Source organism: Capsicum annuum, chromosome 10 (genome assembly GCF_002878395.1).
Source record: "Capsicum annuum cultivar UCD-10X-F1 chromosome 10, UCD10Xv1.1, whole genome shotgun sequence".
NCBI lineage: Eukaryota > Viridiplantae > Streptophyta > Magnoliopsida > Solanales > Solanaceae > Capsicum > Capsicum annuum.
The window spans coordinates 63,931,973-63,951,169 of record NC_061120.1 but is presented as its reverse complement, the minus strand read 5'-3'; the positions used below and the strand labels follow the sequence as shown (position 1 = coordinate 63,951,169).

Genomic DNA, 19,197 nt, shown 5'->3' with positions numbered 1-19,197 from the left:
ATCCTTCGATGACGCACTAGTCTATCGTGCTCGATAGGTAGAATCATTGTGGCATAATTGGATAGATTTTGAAATGTAGCCTCATACTCAAACACAATCATAGAACCCTATTATAGCCCTATGAAAATATCTCTTAGACACTTACGCATTCTATGAGGTATATACTTCTCTAAAAAGGTCTAGAATAATTGAACCCATGTCATCGAAGGAGTCTAGATGGTATAGAATCATGGTATGCCCTTAACCATTGCCTCCCCATACTTTCAAAATGAAATATGGCATTATCTACACTGTGTGAATCTGCCAATCCATGATTATGAAACTTCTCCTTGCAGCAAGCAAGGAAAGTGAATGCATTCTCCCTTTAGGCTCTTAACAATCTCATTAGAGGCAATCTAAAAAATCAACCCAGAATCTTATGCTTCTATAAAGTCATGATTGTCCATGCAGCTACTAGACATAGAACTAATAGTAATGGATGAATCTCTACTGTTGGAGAAACAACTACAACCTGTACACCTATACTTTACGCACCCTGTGGTCTTTATTGAGCGAATGTCTGGGTCCCATCTATTGACTGACCTCTAACCATACTCAACAAATTCTTGATGGCATCTCGGAGGACAAACATAGATATGAATTAAGGTATATCCTAGTATACTCCCTGGCCTACTGACTGCAGCAGCACCAATCCTTGGCTACAATGTCTGGCTCCTGATTAATAACTGACTCTAGTTAAGGTTCTCTAGCATGTCTTGGAGCTGGTGCTATAGCTCTAGGCTGACCTTATCCTTGGGGGTTCCCTACCTTAGCTGGAGCCTTACCAACTGGATTAGAGGCCTCATGCTCGGTCTTCATGTCCCTCGTCCTAGATATATGTGAAAAAGTAAAATATAGGACAATCTGGAAACCAATGTAGAAGCAACACACCATATGAATATAAAAGGTGAGATTTTCCTATGAGTGTCCTGTAGCCTCCTGAAGATTTGACACAAATGTCATCATATCCACAAAACTCTTATAGACACTTGCTCTTTTACAAGTGATATCGGTGACCCTAGGCTATGATACCAAACTATCACGACCCAAAAACTCAAGTCATGAAAGCACGTACTTTAACAGGACAATAGTTAAGCCAAAACTTTAACCCAAAACAAGAAGAAACGGGCTCATGTGGAATGGAGACAAATACGAGCAAAATAGTAATATAAAGTGACAACAAGAACAAAATAATACAGAGCATTATAAAATATGAGAAGAAAAGGACAGAATACACAAAATGGGTCCTCCAAGATCTGGTACGTCCAGTACAAGAGCCACTATAAACAAAAAATAATAGACAAATACAAAATATACAAAGTAGTCTCTATGTATAGAAAATAAGACTAAAATTAAAATACAAAGAGATGGATCAACTCTAGATGGTAAAAGCGCACCCTAATCTTTGATGAACAACTTTGGTCAAAGTCAACGTCAACAATGATGATTCGTGCTAGGATCTAAATTAGGGAAAAGGAAGCAAAACTGTGGTATAAGTGTCAAAACAGACAATACTTTATAGTAATCATAAGACGGATAAGCTCAATTAAATTTAAAACATAATAAAGTGTGAATCTATACTAAGAGGCAATAAAAATAGACCGCTAAGCAAATGAGAGATCTTATTTAAATCACTCTAAAGCAGAAGTAAATATCTAGCTATAACCTAGCTAGACCCCCATAAGTCTAAATGATAGACATAATACAAACAAAACCCAACCAAGCCCCAATAAGCACAATAGGTGCAAATAAGGAATATAATACTAAATAAAGCCAAGTAAAATAGTAATAAATATGAAAACTAGGCAACATGTACAATAAGAATACCATGCACTCCTCCTTCAGCCATAAACATAACTTATACAATTCTCAAATAAGATTTCCAACCATAAATTAGTAATAATAAATTAGAGACTTGAAATAGAAATAATATTTAATAAGTAGAATAACCGGATGCCGAAATCAAATCAGAACTATATATGCACTATGAGATTGCAATCTAGTGTGAAGATTCAAACTATGTTTGACTATTTTTTTCTTCTTTTAGAAGACTAATTTCCACAAAGTTAAACAAAGTCTCATTCGTTAAGTTAAAGACCACTATTATGGAAAAATTATTAAAATATCAAGGATACTAAAGTTTTGAATATGATATAGGGCTCAAGTCAACCAAGTCTCAATAACCAGCCTCTCGAAGTAATCCTATAATCAATTATGTATAGAAAGGATGGTATCCTAACGTAACTTACATTAAAAGAAATGATAATACTAACTATAATTGCCCTGAGCTCAACCTAATAATGTATTTACCAAGCCTAGACTAAGTCATCTAATCAAACCCCAAGGGTCCTTGGTATGTAAGTTAAGTTCTAAAGTATAGAATCTTCCGGTCCTAAAGGAATCCAAGGTAGATATCAATCCTATAATCCTCTAACCGACTATAAAGCGCAAAATGCCTAATGAACTATTCAAACCCTAATACCCTAAAAAGATTTAGAAAAATACGATGAGTGTATGATAAAATAACAGTCTAAAGGATGGTAAGCCTAGCCTAGCTAGATGCTGCCAAAAGTACTTGAAATTTACTAAATCAGAGCTTTTCCCACGAAAAGCCCCCAACCGTTGCCACTATATCAATATAGTAATCTAAGAATCAAAAGGAGAATAACCACACAAGTTTTGGAAAATTATAATCCCACTCCAAAATCGAGCAAACAATTATTCGTGGGCCTTTATAGAAAATTTGAAAATTAAAATAGCCATAATGTCCCTCAGGGAACAATAAGCTTGTGCTTAAATATTAAGGACCACCAACTCTGTAATTGCTCTAAAAGATCCAAAAATAAAAGTCAAAATGCAAGAACAAATTAGAGAATTATATAAAAATTTTGCCAAGAACTTACGTAGATAAGATCACCAAAATGATCACTTTATTGACCTTCAACTTGTCCTAGCCTTAATTTATATTTCCCCAATAATTAATCGAGCTCTCACAATTAAATATAAGGTTTACACTTAGAAAAATAGAGCTAAAAAATGAAGGGAGAAGTATTTATATCATTCTAGGTCCCATCATCACGATCGAAGGACCCTTATATCAAACGCAGAGAAAGACCAAACCACATCTTCATGAACATAACTGATCTACTGTTAACATGAATGATCCTAAATTAGATAGGCTATCATCTTCTTTAAAATATGAAGACCAATACATAATTGCAAGGATCAAGAATTCTTGACCCTTGTGAATGCAGCGAGCAGTTCGTGAATGCGAAGATCATTTTGGTTTACACTAGGTGCTGGTGCACTAGCTTTTGGTAGGTTACTAAATCTTTGGATGGGTCCTCGAGATTCATTTGGAATCCCATAAATTCAAACAAACTATCTTACCTCATTAAAACCAACATTATAAACTTAACGGGAACATAAAAATTTCTAATAGAGGTCATTTTGATAAAAAGTGGGTCCCATTCACAACGTTCCCTTTTAATGAATTTTTGACCAATACCCCAAAACGAACCCAAGAGCCTCAATATCCAAACAAAAAGTCTGTATAGTGTGAAATCTACATTACTGAGCTACTAAAATTTTCACAACTGCTCGAGGCTGTTTGCATAAGTTTTGGCCAAGGACCATTTTCTCTACTATAGAAACCACAAAGGTGAATTGATGTAAAACTAAAAAAACTACCAGAGAATCAAACTCTCAGTGACAACAAGTCATAGATAACTTGAGAGAGCTATAGGAAAGCTCTAAAGAAAGAAAAAGAACAAAAAAGTAGTTAATAATCTACAGGGTCATTACATCCACTTCCTTAAAAATAGAGATCTATAAATTTTGACCTGCGATGAACTACGAGGTAATCATATTACTTATGAATAGAATTGTATTAATAGGTAAAATAAGGAAAAGAAGGAAAATATTGCCTTCAGCACAGAATTACCAAAAAGTTAAAAAGAAATTAATGATTAAAAAGAAATGACTACTTGAGAAAAAGTGGATGATATGTCACAATCCAATTTCTCGGGTCATGATGGCACCTACTATCATCCACCGGTAGGCAAGCCAAACTTGTAGTCCCAAATGGCTAGTAACGGATGACTCAAATAGATAAAGGAAAGAATGCAGAATATCTAAAATACAAGATCAGTTACATAATATAATCCCAAGACCTTGTGGTATAAGTATAAGAGATGCTAATATAACTAGAGTACAAATGAATACACTGAGATAACTTATCGCCGAATACAATATAGAGACTAGTCTAATACACAAGATAGAGATAAGTAATACTTTGAATGTTAGGAGCTCACTTTAAGTCTCTGAACCATGGTTGCTCTGCACGACGCACATATTAACAGTGATAACCTGTACAACATATAAATTGAATGGAGAACTAAATCCAAATATCCATCAACATTATCAGACAACCAATGTGATAATAAGGATAAACTATCTTAATCATGTCCGAGGGACTTACATATTAAGACTAAGGAATAGAAAGAATGCTCTATCTTATTCTTGCTATGCTTAGGAATCTCAAAATTATACCATATATCATTGGCTAATAGACCAAGTAAAAGTGGAAGGAAGATTCATATATTCATACAAGGAAAAGGAGCAAGTATATAATCCAAGTAGATGAAAGAAAGAAGGAATATACAGTAATACCATAGTAGATGTATCATGTGCCCCCTCTTTCCCAGGCTCAGAAGGTTCAATTAATAAATAAGGTATTGTGATCACCCATGCCTATGCAGCCCCTGTATATGCAAATAGATATATACGCGAACTGGTGATAGGCTATATGCATGAAAGAATTAATGCAATAGAATTCACAGTAACACAAACATCATCATCATAACCATCCTTATCATTATAAAAAATCATAATCATCCTCATCATAATTATCCTTTGACTTTGTCATTTATATATATTTGTCGTACGCAGGGCTAGCCGGACTCAAACTAGTAGATATACACATAGGCACATCAATATAATGATCTTTTGTCCTTTCTGGGTATTAATATCATCATCACAATATACTCTAGTGTTGCCAGGTATCAACATCGTCATCGAAATATTCTACAGCCTTTCCAGGTCTCATCATAATATCCTTCAGACTTTATAAGTATCATTATATCCAAATCAATGTTAATAATAGAGAGTAAGCCCCACAAGGGCTAAAGTAAAGTGCAAGCCCCACGAGGGCTAAAGTAAATAACAAGCCCCACAAGGGCTAAAGTAAATAAACATAAAAAGAGAAATAGGGTGGAGAATGCTTCCATAATTTATCGTTTATCATCAAAATCACATTACTAATAAGCATGTGTACATAACATGAATATTATTAGAACCATCACCTTTATTTAGAATTTATATTATCAATCCAACATCTTACTTCGTCCCATATTAGAGAGATATATATTAGGATATGATTGTGTATACGATTAAGCCGTGGCTAAGAGAGTGCAATTCCATAAGTTTGTTGCCTAGAGTAAACTTTGAGACTAAATCATTACAAAGTATCGCAAGAGTAAGAATATCTCATGATGGAATAATTAGTAGTATCAATTCATAAACTAGAACTTATCTCACTCAAGTCTTTAAAACATCATTATTAACCTTTTTTTCATATGAGTTATTCAATAAACAGGCATTTATTAGTATGAAGAAATCCATTTTAAAGTAGAAAGTGGGATTTAACACTTGGTTAGTGACAATAATAATAAGATTATTATCTAATTGGAATAGTATCAATCATCAATGCAATGATCATGAATATACCAAATCTACGCATGCAATCACCAGTATTAATACAATGGAACCACAAACATTAGTATATCAATAGACTACAAACATATCCTATACAAGGATAAACACTTTTTGGATGGTCACTCATATCATAACATGGCCTTGGGCCTAATAATGTGTCCGAAACAATTATAACATCCTAATTATGGCCTTTAGCCCATATACATATCCAAAACCCATATCAATAATCATCTCTATAAATCATTTCATATCTATAAACCATAGCATATTCACGAGGCATAACATCTCTAGAAACTATTAAACATATCTATAATCATCTCACATATAGGAGGCACAATGCATCAATATAGCATATCTCCTAATTATGTAGCATATCACATCTATAATATGTCTCATTTCTATAGGTCATATATCATAACTATGAGAAATATCATCTCTATAGGACAATTATCATATCTAAGAGGAAGTAACATCTCTAATGGCCTTTAATCATAATTTGGGGAAAGTCATCATAATTTACCAATCCATGAAGTAAACTTATTCTAAAGTCACAATAGTCTCAACTAGGCCTAATATCCGCAACTAAGTCCACGAAGGCTAACACAAGTCTTAGCCTAAGGTTGGCCAGAAGAACCCACTTCTAATTCTCAATTTCCATATTTAAGAAATTTATACCCCATACTAGGATAAGGTATCTATTTTAACTTTTTGATGTCAAGTAAGCCTTAACAATTCCTAAGACAGGAACTTTGACTAGAAACATGAGTATTTAAGTAAACACCACCTAATTAAGGTTTCATGATAACCACAATATCTCAAATAAGGTTAAATATACTAACCACACTTTCAATGTTAAAACCACATCCTAAGCCTAGCATTATATCATATCCATGCTACAAATTAGTTCAATCTAGGGAGAAGGCAATAGGATCCAAATAGGGTATCATGCATTTCAATTTATGAGTCAAAACCCTCATCTAAACCCCAACTTAAATCTTTAATACAAAGTTAATCTACCCATAATAAAACTTAACAGTCACATTCATACGTAATACATAACACACATCATCTTTCCAAGAAGAGAAGACAAAAGCCTACCACAAAGCCGAACCAAAAATACTTATATCATTCACCAAATGTACATCTTTATTTCATAATCCCAAAAATTCTATCACACTATAAAAATCATAATCTACCCATCAATACATGAATAACGATTCCCATATTACACCATTATGCTTTAGATCCAAAGACGATACCAAAAACCCCAACTGGGTTCCACTTATAGAAATCACATTTCCGAGGTCAACCCAATGTTCATACATGATCAAGTAATCATAACCCTCAAGTAATAGGGGAGAACCAAGAAAACTTTGAACTAAAATCAAGCCCTAAGTTATTTGGGGTTTTCGATAGAGAACAAAGAAAATTCACCTAGGAATCTATGAAATCTTATCTTGATTTGGATAATAATCACAATAATAGACATTAAACAAAACCCAAGTCACCCACAAGACTCAATTTTTTGTCATCATATCCATTTAGGGTTTTTAGGTCTCATAGATGAAGTGAAAATGGCTAAAATTGCGACATTGGGGTCTATTTATACCCCTACAGGTAAAGAGTTGTTGCTTTCGCCATCCCTTGGATTATGATAGCCGAGGGTGACTTACACCCATTGCAATCATAGCATCCCCCTATTACACAAGATATTTGTTGAAATTTGGTATTTCATTCAACTTTCGACCAATGCTCGGGACTCGTTTGGAATCCAGTTTTTGCAAATGAACTACGTAGCCACACTAAATTTGATGTTTTGAACTCAATGAAAAAGGCATATTTTTCATCGGAGGTCATTTTGACAAGACGTGGGTCCCATAATTATATTACAAATTATTTAACTTTCTGATTAATGGGTCAAAATGAGGTCGAGTGCATCAAAACCCGAACCAAAGGTCTACCTAACGTAAACTCGATAGCTGCTGACATAGTTAGAATTTGCATTTGAGATCATTTTACTAATGTCCTCACTCAGTGGCCATTTGGAATCAACAAAGACTTCTAAATAGGGAATTGGCTCTAAAAACCATATAAATTGCTGGGCAACCAAACTATCAGTCGTAGCAAGACATAAATAACTTGGTGCTATTATGGAAAATCCCTAATGTTAAAAATAAGTGGAAACATGAAAAATAACCTGAAGGGCCATTACACGATATTTCACCTGTAGAAGTTAGTCATATCAAACCAAACCGCCCTAAGGTCAAGAATAAAAATTTCTAAAAGAATAGTAATCCTTAAATATTCAGAGATTGAAGTGATGAAGATGTCTCAAATAATAAATAGGCTAAAATGAAAAACACCTATGTCATAACTATAGGTGAATCAAGAGAGGTAAAGTTCTCTAACTGTCAGAACTATATAAATCTACAAGATTTCCTTGACATAGCGACAAATGATATTCAATAGGTAATTGATGCTAAAACCACATCCCAAATGTAACATTATATCATATCCATGCTACGAATTAGTTCAATCTAGTGAGAAGGAAATTAGATTCGAAAAGGGTATTAAACATTTAAACTTACTGGTCAAAACCCTCTTCAAAACCTCAACTTCAATCTTCAATACTAGGTCAATCTACCCATAATCAAACTTAACATTTAGATTCATATAGAATATAGAACACACATTAACTTTTAGAGAAGAGTAAATAGATGCCTACCTTAAAGCCGAATCACAAATCCTTACAGCATTCACCAAACATCTTTCTTAACTTCCCAATCCAAAAATGCCATCACACTATCAAAATCATAATCTACTCATCAATACAAGAACAACTATACCCATATTGCATAATTTTGCTTCAGGTCGAAAAACAAATCCAAGAACCCCAACTGGCTCCCACTTACAGAAATCATATTTCCGAGGTCAACCCAACATTCAAATATGATCAAATAATCATAACCTAGAGAAATGGGTAAAAATCTAGCAAATGTTTGGTTAAAATCAAGCCCTAAGTGATTTGGATATTTGGGTCAAGAAATCAGAAAATTCACCAAGGAATTGATGAAATCTAACCTTGATTCAGATGATAATCATGATAATATATGTTAAACAAGCCCTCAAGTCACCGACAAGACTCAATTTTGAGTCACAATACCCATTTAGAGTTTTTACATTTTAAGGATGAAGAGAAAATCACGCAAATTGCGACATTACGAACTATTTATACCTCCACAGGTAAAAAGATGTCGCTATCACCATCATTTAGGTTATGACCGCCAAAGGGCGATCGCATACACCCGTATTTCACCAAATATCAGCTGAAACTGGGGATTTCTTCCAAGTTTTGTCCAATGCCTCGGGACTCATCCGTAATCCAATTTTTTCCAAATAAACTATGATACCATACTGAATTCAAAGTTCCAGATGTAATGGCAAAGTCGTATTTTCCATCCGAGGTTATTTTGAGCAAATATGGGTCTTACACCTATTTTTTCAGTTTTTCAAATTTCCGACCAATAGGTTGAAATGTGCTTGAGTGCATCAGAACCCAAACCAAAGTCTACCAAATCTAAAATCGATGTTTTGGAGTTACTAAAGCAGTCAGAATTTGCATCCAAGATAATTTTTACTAAAGTTTTTGCTCAGTGGATATTTGGAACGAATAAAGACTTCAAAATAGGAAATTGACTCTAAAATCAATACGAACTACCTAGTAACAAAACTGTTAGTCCCAGCAAGTCATAAATGACTTGGGATAGATATGGGAAATCCCCAATGGCAAAAATAAGTAGAAATATGAAAAATGACCAACAGATCATTAAAATATCTACTACTAAAAGGACTTTCATCCCCAAACGACAACAAATAGTAAAAAGCTCAAAAGCTCAAAAGGATGAGGTACTAGGCCCGTATGCTACAAGCATGACTTCCCGAATAACCTCAATAGAGAGAGAACACTTCAAGGGGTTTCACTACCGATATCTCTTTTCTACCAACACTCTCACTTTACTTAGAAACAACCAAAACTTAACTTCAACCACTGACTAACCACCAATTGAACTGAAAAGTTTGATACCTGTAAATATGAACCACAATACACTAATACTATCTCGATACCCGCACAAATCAACAACGCCTTACCAAAGACAAACCAACCAAAGGTGTGAGTCATACAACCGACCCCAAATTCAAATATCACCTTTTTTTACCATTCTTCATATGCTATCTACTCTAAACAAGAAGGAAAATATCTTGAGCCTTGTCCACTCAATCTCATCCTAGAGAACTGGAAAATTAAAGCAAATTCGCTAAAAGTCCATACGACAAACATGAGACTAAGATCATGATACGCTATTTGGGCATACAAATAGAGTTAATTAAGGAGGGAAATATGTGCCAATACTGGATCTAGTCTTGATGGTAATCAAAATTGGAATCCAGAAGATTAAGGTAGAACTTGTCGTTACTGAATGATTCGCTCTAGGATGTACCATCAACTGGGAATGAAACCATATTGAATCCAACTCAAGCATACTACTTCTGCTGAGTATATTATCTAAAATTTCCAATGAAGACTAATGACTCATGGTCAAAAATGAAAGAACCACTACCGTGTCCATGGTCTATCATCTAAGAACTTATCAACTATAATCTAACCAAAGTCATCAAGATTGAATAGGCATCTATGGAGTAGGCTCAACTAGCCTTTAAATGAAATCTAAATCGAGCCATATCCAAAATGAAGGTTGCACTTTTATTTACATCTGCAAGCTAAAATCTCAATATCAAGGCTGAACTACTCGGTCTCGACTGCCTAACCAAAGAAGATGGGTAGATATCAATACTTCAAATATATCATAATTTCTAAATCGCCATCCTAAGGCATCAAATCTATAATTAAGCCAACAAATCCATACCAAGGTTAAATACTCATATCAATCATACTATTTGAATCAGACATATCTGTACTAGATCATGATGAGCCAAAATCAAAACAAAGCTAAAGAAAAAAAATTGCAATAGAGAATAATCACCGGCTGAAAACTCAGGAGATCCACTCTATATCAGTTGGTGGGCATGAACTATCAAAGCATACTTAAGAACTCCCCAAGGATGCAAACCACACCAGTGATGGCAAAAACTCTAGCAACTCAGGAAATGCTACTCAAGCTAGAAACTAACCAATTGAACACTCCATCTCGACAATGAATAGACATAGGCTCATCTCAATGAGGAGAACACTCCATCAAGACAACCACAAAAAAAATCAAACAACTTAAGACAAAGAATATAAACTTTGCATACTTAAGAAGCAATCACAGGAAAGGCCATCTGCCTCTATATTGCTAACTCCATGGAAGACAAGAACGATATCATAGTGAGAATGCAACATCTTATCTCCACACTAATATTAAGGGAAAATCATCAAAATGAGATGAATCCAACCAATCTAAGAGATGATCTCAAGATATTTCAATGTCAAAATCATTGCACTTTTGGGTAATAAATTAATCATAAATGAAAAATAGACCTAAAACTGGTCAAGTTCACAAATGAGATATATATAAAAGAATAGCCATAGAAAAAAACTTAGAAACATAGGAGGCAGGTCTAATAGTCTCTAACTCAAGAACGAGCAGTATAATTAAATTGCCAACTCTAGAACCATACAGAACCACAGAAGGTCAACTTACCTTTGTTATCACAATACATTCCCAAATCAATCAAATAACAAGGCACACAATAATCAATATGAACTCATCAAGGCATATAATTATTAATGGGTACAAATACCCTAATGCACCTAATAAAAAAAGTAAATGCAGGAAATAAAACAACACCAATCATGGTGACGTCCACAACCATATGCCTTATGTATATAGGGAGAATAAATCTAAATGGGGCTATCTTAGTCCGTCTGACTAAATCATCAACTTAGGTGCTAAGAGCACTATGGCTAACTGCAGGTGCCGTTATCATCATGAGGTTTATTTGAATGAACTTAAAGACTAGTAATCCCATATTGGTTATAGTCTCTTGACCAATAATCTCTCTCTCTATAGTCATAGAAAACTCCTGAAGCACGAAAATGGTGAGAGCATTTTGTATTACCAATGATCATCTTTTTTGAAGTCATAGCCTATCTCAACAACTCTAGGCTAGCGAGAAATAAATAACAGATCTATCTGATTAGATAAGTCTTATCTGTGGTGCTCTCTAAACTTGTGTCCCATTATGACACATCCAAAACTAAATCCTAGAATACTTTGAGATACTTACCCTCATAATCTATAATGACTCTATTGACTCATAGACCCATGCCAAAAACTTTGCAAGGCGTGAAGGAAAATCTACCCGATATGATCATCCTACCTATTGTGAGGACCACTTATATTTGAAATAATAACTACATAGAGCTGATAAGTGATACGCCCAAATTACAACTCTCTTACAAAAATATAAGCGGTCGCTGTCAAATATAGAACCTAACTCGGTTGGGTGTTGAATTCCACAAGGAATACTATGCTCACTAAGTATCGTAATTGTTATTAGACTATTGATCAAAGTTTCTTAACCAAAATGAGGGTTCGGTTTCTCTTTAATTTGTAAAATGATAAATTGTAACAAGATTTGTTCAACTAATGATTTTCTCCTTATTTTGTAACTTTATGAGATTAATCAAACTAGGGTTATGATCACCAAAATACCAGCATCATTTGGGTTGTGAATTACTCATGAATTCCACTTAACAAATTCAATTGTAAGAAAGGTTAAATCCTATTCTATATCCATTAGTTTCTCAACCTAAATAGATAAAATATCCTATAATTCTCTCAAACTCATAGGATGCCTTATTCTTTCAACCTAGTTCTCATGTAAGCTAATCCTATTAGGGCATTAGCTATTACTCTAAAGGTTAAGGTCGTTAGAATTCATGTAAACACCTTCTTTTTCCTACAAACACTTTTATCTCAGACAAGTGGTGTTCTAGGGCTTACTCTTCAAGTTTGAAACCAAGAAAAGTCATGAAATTAAAGAAAATTTTATTCAATTATGGAACTCAAATTTATTCCCAACCCATAGGTGCATTTCACATTAAGGATCCCATAACCCTAGTTATGAGATTTAGCCACAACACTCCATAGAAGATAAAGAATTCATTCTTGTATTATTCATAAATAAATGGAATGTCTACTTACAAAGAATCCCAAGAATCAGTTCTTGAATCTTCAATGATTAGTTATTTGATACTAAAATTTCCCAAAGTTCCTGGATACCAAGAAGTTCAATATATGGGAAGAAAACTTGTAAAAGGTAAAAAATGCATTCTTAACCCTAAAAGTTGGTATTTATATCCCAACTAAAAAATGAATTTAAAATTTAAAAATGGAAAAACCATGTCCCGTTTGACGTTCCATATGACGGACCGTCCAAGATCTGACAGTCCACCATCTTTCTCGTCCCTCGACTCATCTAAATGACGGTTTCTGGATAACGTCTGATGGTATACTTGGCGGTCCGTCGATGGACTGACGGTCCGCCATCTTTACCATCGCAGAGTTCTTTTCGAATGTAGCTTCTGGATAAGAACTGACGGTATACCTAGCGGTCTGTTGATGGACTGAAGGTCCGCCATCTTTACTGTCACAGAGTCTTTTCGGAAAGCAGCTTCTAGATAAGAGCTGACGGTCAGTATAGTGGTCTGTCCTATGTCTGACGGTCCATCATTTTGACTATCAATTCCCTTTTTCTGCTACTTTTTCCAATTTTTTCTGTGGTTAGCTCCTTTCTTTGAAAGACTAATTAAATATCACTTTGGTTGCTTGAAAAGATACAATTTTCCTAAGAAAATGATGTTAAATGTTCCGTAAAACACCAAAACATCAATACCCTCAACTTAAGATCATTGTTTGTCCTCAAGCAACTCTACACCAACTTACGCACATAAACAATAAAATGAAAGGCAACTAACCATTGAAACATTCTCTTATGCAAACATTCACTCATCAGCTTAATCTCATGCATTTAACACAACAGAATCCATACCCAATATTTTTTATAATTCAGCACATAAGCATGAATGTTACATCCCACGGATAAAAGAAAATTGATTAAAACTTTGATTGCCCTTACAACAAAGAAGTCCACCACTCATTATATGATATGGACACTGTCCAGCTCTTACACTCACAAAAATAAATTCAAACATCGTATAAGTACCCATAGGCTTGCCCTATCCATACGACATGTCCTTACGATTGACTTACTAGGATCAAACAGGTCTTTTGAAGGCTCACAATAAGGTTTAGGATTAGGGCGGTATGTTTCTGGGTGAAGTGACTTATTGAAACTTAACTCTCCTTGCCTTAGCATATTTTTACCCTCAATCTGCTACTTATGTCCTTTTTTTTTGAAGATTTTTGTTGACATTATCCACCCTCAACTTAGATGCTTTGTCTAAGTTAAAATATAAAATGTTAGCATTTGGCTAAGTTCAAAGCTAGATGTTAAAGTCCTATGTAGAGTTATTGACAAGGGCAGGAGTTTAAACCAATTCTTAAAGGTACAAGATGAGTTCAAATAGGAACAATCTTTCACGCCAGGTTTCTTCTTAAGGTTTGAAGGTTTAGAACTTCAAGGAGGCCTGTTATCCTATCCTAATGACTCTACTAGAAGACTGTATCCATGGCTCAGGAAAGTTCTAGGTCTTATCGTATGAAAGAACTGCAAGTAAATCCTCACACCCATAGTCATCAAAGTTAAACAACCTTTATAATTCTCCAAATGCTCATTACATGATTCATGTACTTTTTACAGACCAATGCTGAATACAGAATTACTGATGGTTATTTGCACATGCTTAACTAGAAAAGTAAATAATTACAGACACATGTTCAACATCTTATGCGAACATCATTTATTCTCCATATTTACAACTAAGTAATGAAATAGAACTAATTCATAGATTAAACACTTGTATTTACATTATGCTTTGCAGAATTTAAATGAAAAAATAAAAACAACCTAGACATACTGCTTCTACTAGATAGCACATGATTTGATTCAGAATATCGGCAACAACATTCAACCATGATGTAAATATCCCCACCCTACACAGAAAACTATGCATTGTCCTCAAAGCAATAAATTACCGTACATGAGAAATGGGATATTTACATGGCCTCTCACTTCTCTAAGGCATCTGTCAAATGCGGTGAGTCTCCATCGTTCTCACCCTATAAAATGTTGGCCCCTATGGTGGTAGGAGCACTCAAAACTTTGCCCTCAACATGTTGAGGGATGGTTTCCTGAATTGAACATTCACTTTTCCCCCTTTCTGGGGTAGCACTAGTACAAAACTCCTGCCGCTTCATTTTATTGTTCTCTTTACTTCCTTTCAGCTTCCTTCTTTGATTTCTTCACAACTTTTCTCTGATTGTGATGGTCTAACTCCTCAGGTGACATTGCATCTCTCTTTTGCCTTTTTTCATCTTTCCTTACTGCTTGTTCATCCATTTACTGCTTGCCTTTATCCTTCACTGGTCTACCCATCAAATCCAAAATACCATCATTATAATCACTTACCGCCAGAGTTAGATCAAATACAGGCGGTTGTGATTATTTTTTCTTTAACTCAGCTATGTCAGCCTTTACCTACCCAAATCCAGCCATGAGCATGGCAAAATCAGGAAAAGATAGTAAATCTAGCCTTTTGTTGATACGAGCTTCCAAATTATCCATCCTCACTTGAATAGTTTCAAATAGCCTGACTGATTTGGCCACAATTTCATCCACCAAAGTTTTGAAATCTCCAGCCCACTTTTTCTAACTACTTATAGAACCTCTTTTGATTTTTCACAACTTTGACAAAATTCACCAGGTTTAATCTGTATTCCGCAAAATTTGCTCTACTAGCAAACTGCGTAGAATATGATCCTGCAGACGTACCCTGGGGCACATAATCAGGAGACACATATGTGGTAATAGGTAAAGGCATACCTTCAGGCATTTATGGAGCTTCGAGAGCTAGTGCAGACTGAGACTGATGTGCTGGAGGCTTATTCACCTGAATGTCAAATTTCGTCTCATCTCTGGACTTCGTAATGTCCTATTTATGAGTGTAGGAAACTTCATTATCAATATCTCGAATCAGCAGTACAGCAACTTGTTTGCATAATGTAGTAATCAAACATAGGAAAGGTATGGAAGTAGTCTACTTATGTTCCCTCACAAATATCTCATCTGTAATTAGCTGGCCGAAATCAATGTCCAAGCCTGAAACCAGACTGGCTATCATCACAGCCCTATAATTATCCAGGTTTCAATCTCCTTTAGTTGGTATTAACCTCAATCAAACAATAGCCCACCCGAACCTAGCCTTGAAACTAAGTGTGAATTTTATAATGCGTTCTTTGGGGTTAGTTGCCCAGGATGGATTTCCATCATCAGTGATCAATGATGCTGCCTAACGTCTCTAGCCTGAAGCATTTCTTATTCTATATTTGAAATCAGGGACAGTAGCTAGAGCTTCATATGCTGACCCAAATAGCATTCTGTTAATAGTTCGGGCCAAGTTATCAACAACAACTTCTCATACTGGAACAAACTCCTTGTTTGGTCTATTCAAAATTAGAGTCCCCTTCGAGCATTCATCTTTTACAAGACAAATATAATTTGCATAGAATTCCCTTACCCAGTTTGGTTAGTACACCCCTGGTGGTGTGATCATCCATGCCAATCCACAATCATTGAATCGGCGTTCCAATTCCGGATATTCATGAAGCTCCATGCCCATAATCTTATGTTCTTCAGAGAATGATCTTCGGATCCCTCGACCAGTGGGATGCAACCCATCATAGAACTCTTTTTGTGCTCCCTCAATTTTTCACCTAATAGCATCTCATAGTTGGGGATCTTTTTGTCCGATCATGTTGTCAGCTTCAGGTTCAGGAAATTTTCCTTGGTTCTCCACATTAGCTGCTTCAGTTTCACCTTCTATAGATGATGGTTGAGTTAAAGCAACTGTCGCTTCATCTAGGCTTGAATCAGTAAAACTAATGCTATTGTCACTCCCCTCCTTAGACTGGGGGATTATGATAGCTTCTCTTTCTATTTTCCTGGTGTTATAGGCCGGTGTAGATGTGTTTCTACCTCACTGAGATTTCCCTCCCTTGGTTTGTGTATTTTTAGGAGCTATGTGACCTAAAAATGGATTAAAAAACCAGTACAAGGTAAAACAAAGGCAAAAAAAGTTCACAGGAAGGCTTGACGGGAGATTTGATGGTCCACCAGTGGTGGGACGCTGCATCAGATCCACCATAATCTTTATCCAACATGTTTCATTTTTCTAAATTTTGGGATGGTCAACTTGGTGGTTCGTCAAAAACATAACGATCCACCAGTCTGACCATCGAATACAATCCAGAAACTCATTGTCTTTGACCTTTAGGACGGTCAACTTGGTTGTCCATCACAAAGTTGACAGACCCCCATGTTAACCGTTAGACCTTTATCCTCAAGCACATTTATGGGTTCAACTGATTTTCAGCGCAGCTTAAGATCAAATCAATTTTTAGCTTGAGCAACAATATTATAACCACATTTTAAGAAAGACTTCATCCACAGAATCAAACGTAAGCATAAATCATTCAAACTCAACACCATTAGACCAAATCATGAAACAATCCACGCCCTTACTTTTCAAATGAACAAGAGAAGAGAAATAAATGCTCATACCTTGATGTTGCAGTATTCTACTTGCCAGAGACTTTAGAGACTGAACTACTTGCAACTTCTATCACTTTTGTTACTCTTTAGTTTGTGATGAAGATGGGGAAAGAATAACCTAGCTTAAATAGAAAAATGATGGAGGAGTAGAGGAGTCTCAGATAGGATAACTCAGTACAGGTTCTTTGAATCTTAGGGAAGTGAAAAAATCAAAGGTCATGGAACGGTTACAATGAGTGTACCCGCATACTTTTATTCTTAAAATCTCATTCCGGGTCAAATACGGAGTACTTATAAAGAGTACCAATTTAACCCAACCTGATTCTAAATTAGGGTTAAAGTGACGGTCGAATTGATGGTCTGTCATAAGTGTGATGGACCACCACTGGGAATATCATCCCTCAACTGAGTTGATGAGTTTCTGTTTTGGTGTGACAATTAATAGGATGGTAAACCACAGTTGTTATGGTCCACCTAATAGGCCGTCACTACTTACCAGAGTGCAGGTCAGCCATCCGCTTCTGATGGATTCTTTGATGGTCCACCATATACTTGATGGTCCGCCACTTATTCCATCATGCTCTATCCAGTGAGTGCATTTTCCTTCATTTTTATAATGGTTGAGTATGGCGGTCCGTCATCTATTTGGCAGTCCGTCAAGTGTACTGTTGCAACTTTCCAGTATCTTAAATGCGCCCAATTTTTCTCTTTACAACACTTCTAGTCCTGCACACTTCATACAAACATCAAAATTTCCGAAAAAAATAAAATAGACTCTACTTATGGTTACAAAAATATATTATGGGTTGCCTCCCACTAGCGCCTAATTTAACGTCACGACATGAATTGGGTATCTCGAATACTCACACTTCATCGAGGTAAAAGACATCAACACTTTTTAATAGGTCTTTTGGACCAATATAAAGTTTGATTCTTTTCCCATTCACTTTGAAGACATTACCAACTTCATTTTCAAGTTCGACTACTCCAGATGAGTAGACATGGCTAATTTTAAATGGGCCTAACCATTTAGACCTCAACTTACCCGAAAATAGCTTCATTCTGGAGTTGAAAAGGACCAAATCACCTTTCATAAATTCTCTCTGTGTAATCCTTTGGTCATGGTATTTCTTCATCCTTTCTTTGTACAAGTCAGCTCTTTTATAGGCTCTGAGACGGAATTCGTCCATCTCGTTAATCTTCGCCAATCTTAGATCAGCTGCTTCCTTCTAATGCATATTTAGTATTTTTAGAGCCCACAAGGCCTTATGTTCCAGCTCAATGAGAAAATGACATACCTTCCCATAAAGTACCTGATATGGTGACATACCAATTGGTGTCTTAAAAGCAGTTCGATACACCCATAAGGCATCATCAAGCTTTTGAGACCAATCTTTTCTACTGGCATTCACCGTTTTGGCAAGAATAGCCTTCATCTCGCGATTCGACACCTCTACTTGCTCACTAGTTTGTGGGTTGTAAGGAGTTGCTACACGGTGTTGTTTTTCTCCTTACTTCGCCATCACAACCTTGAAGACTTTATAGTAGAAATGGGATCCCCCATCACTTATGATTGTTCTTGGTACTCTAAAGTGGGAGAATATGTTATTTTTCAGAAATGCCATAACTCTTTTTCCTTCATTGTCA

The 19,197-nt window shown here is 35.5% G+C and overlaps 1 protein-coding gene across 1 annotated transcript; it reads right to left on the bottom strand.

Moving 5' to 3' along the window:
* Positions 1 to 18,413: 18,413 nt before the first annotated feature.
* On the bottom strand, positions 18,414 to 18,986 carry LOC124887733. The gene is made up of 2 exons (XM_047397644.1): positions 18,864 to 18,986; positions 18,414 to 18,779 (listed from the first exon to the last, which is right to left on the bottom strand). Exons 1-2 carry the CDS (start codon positions 18,984 to 18,986, stop codon positions 18,414 to 18,416), a joined length of 489 nt encoding a protein of 162 aa, XP_047253600.1.
* Positions 18,987 to 19,197: the final 211 nt, after the last annotated feature.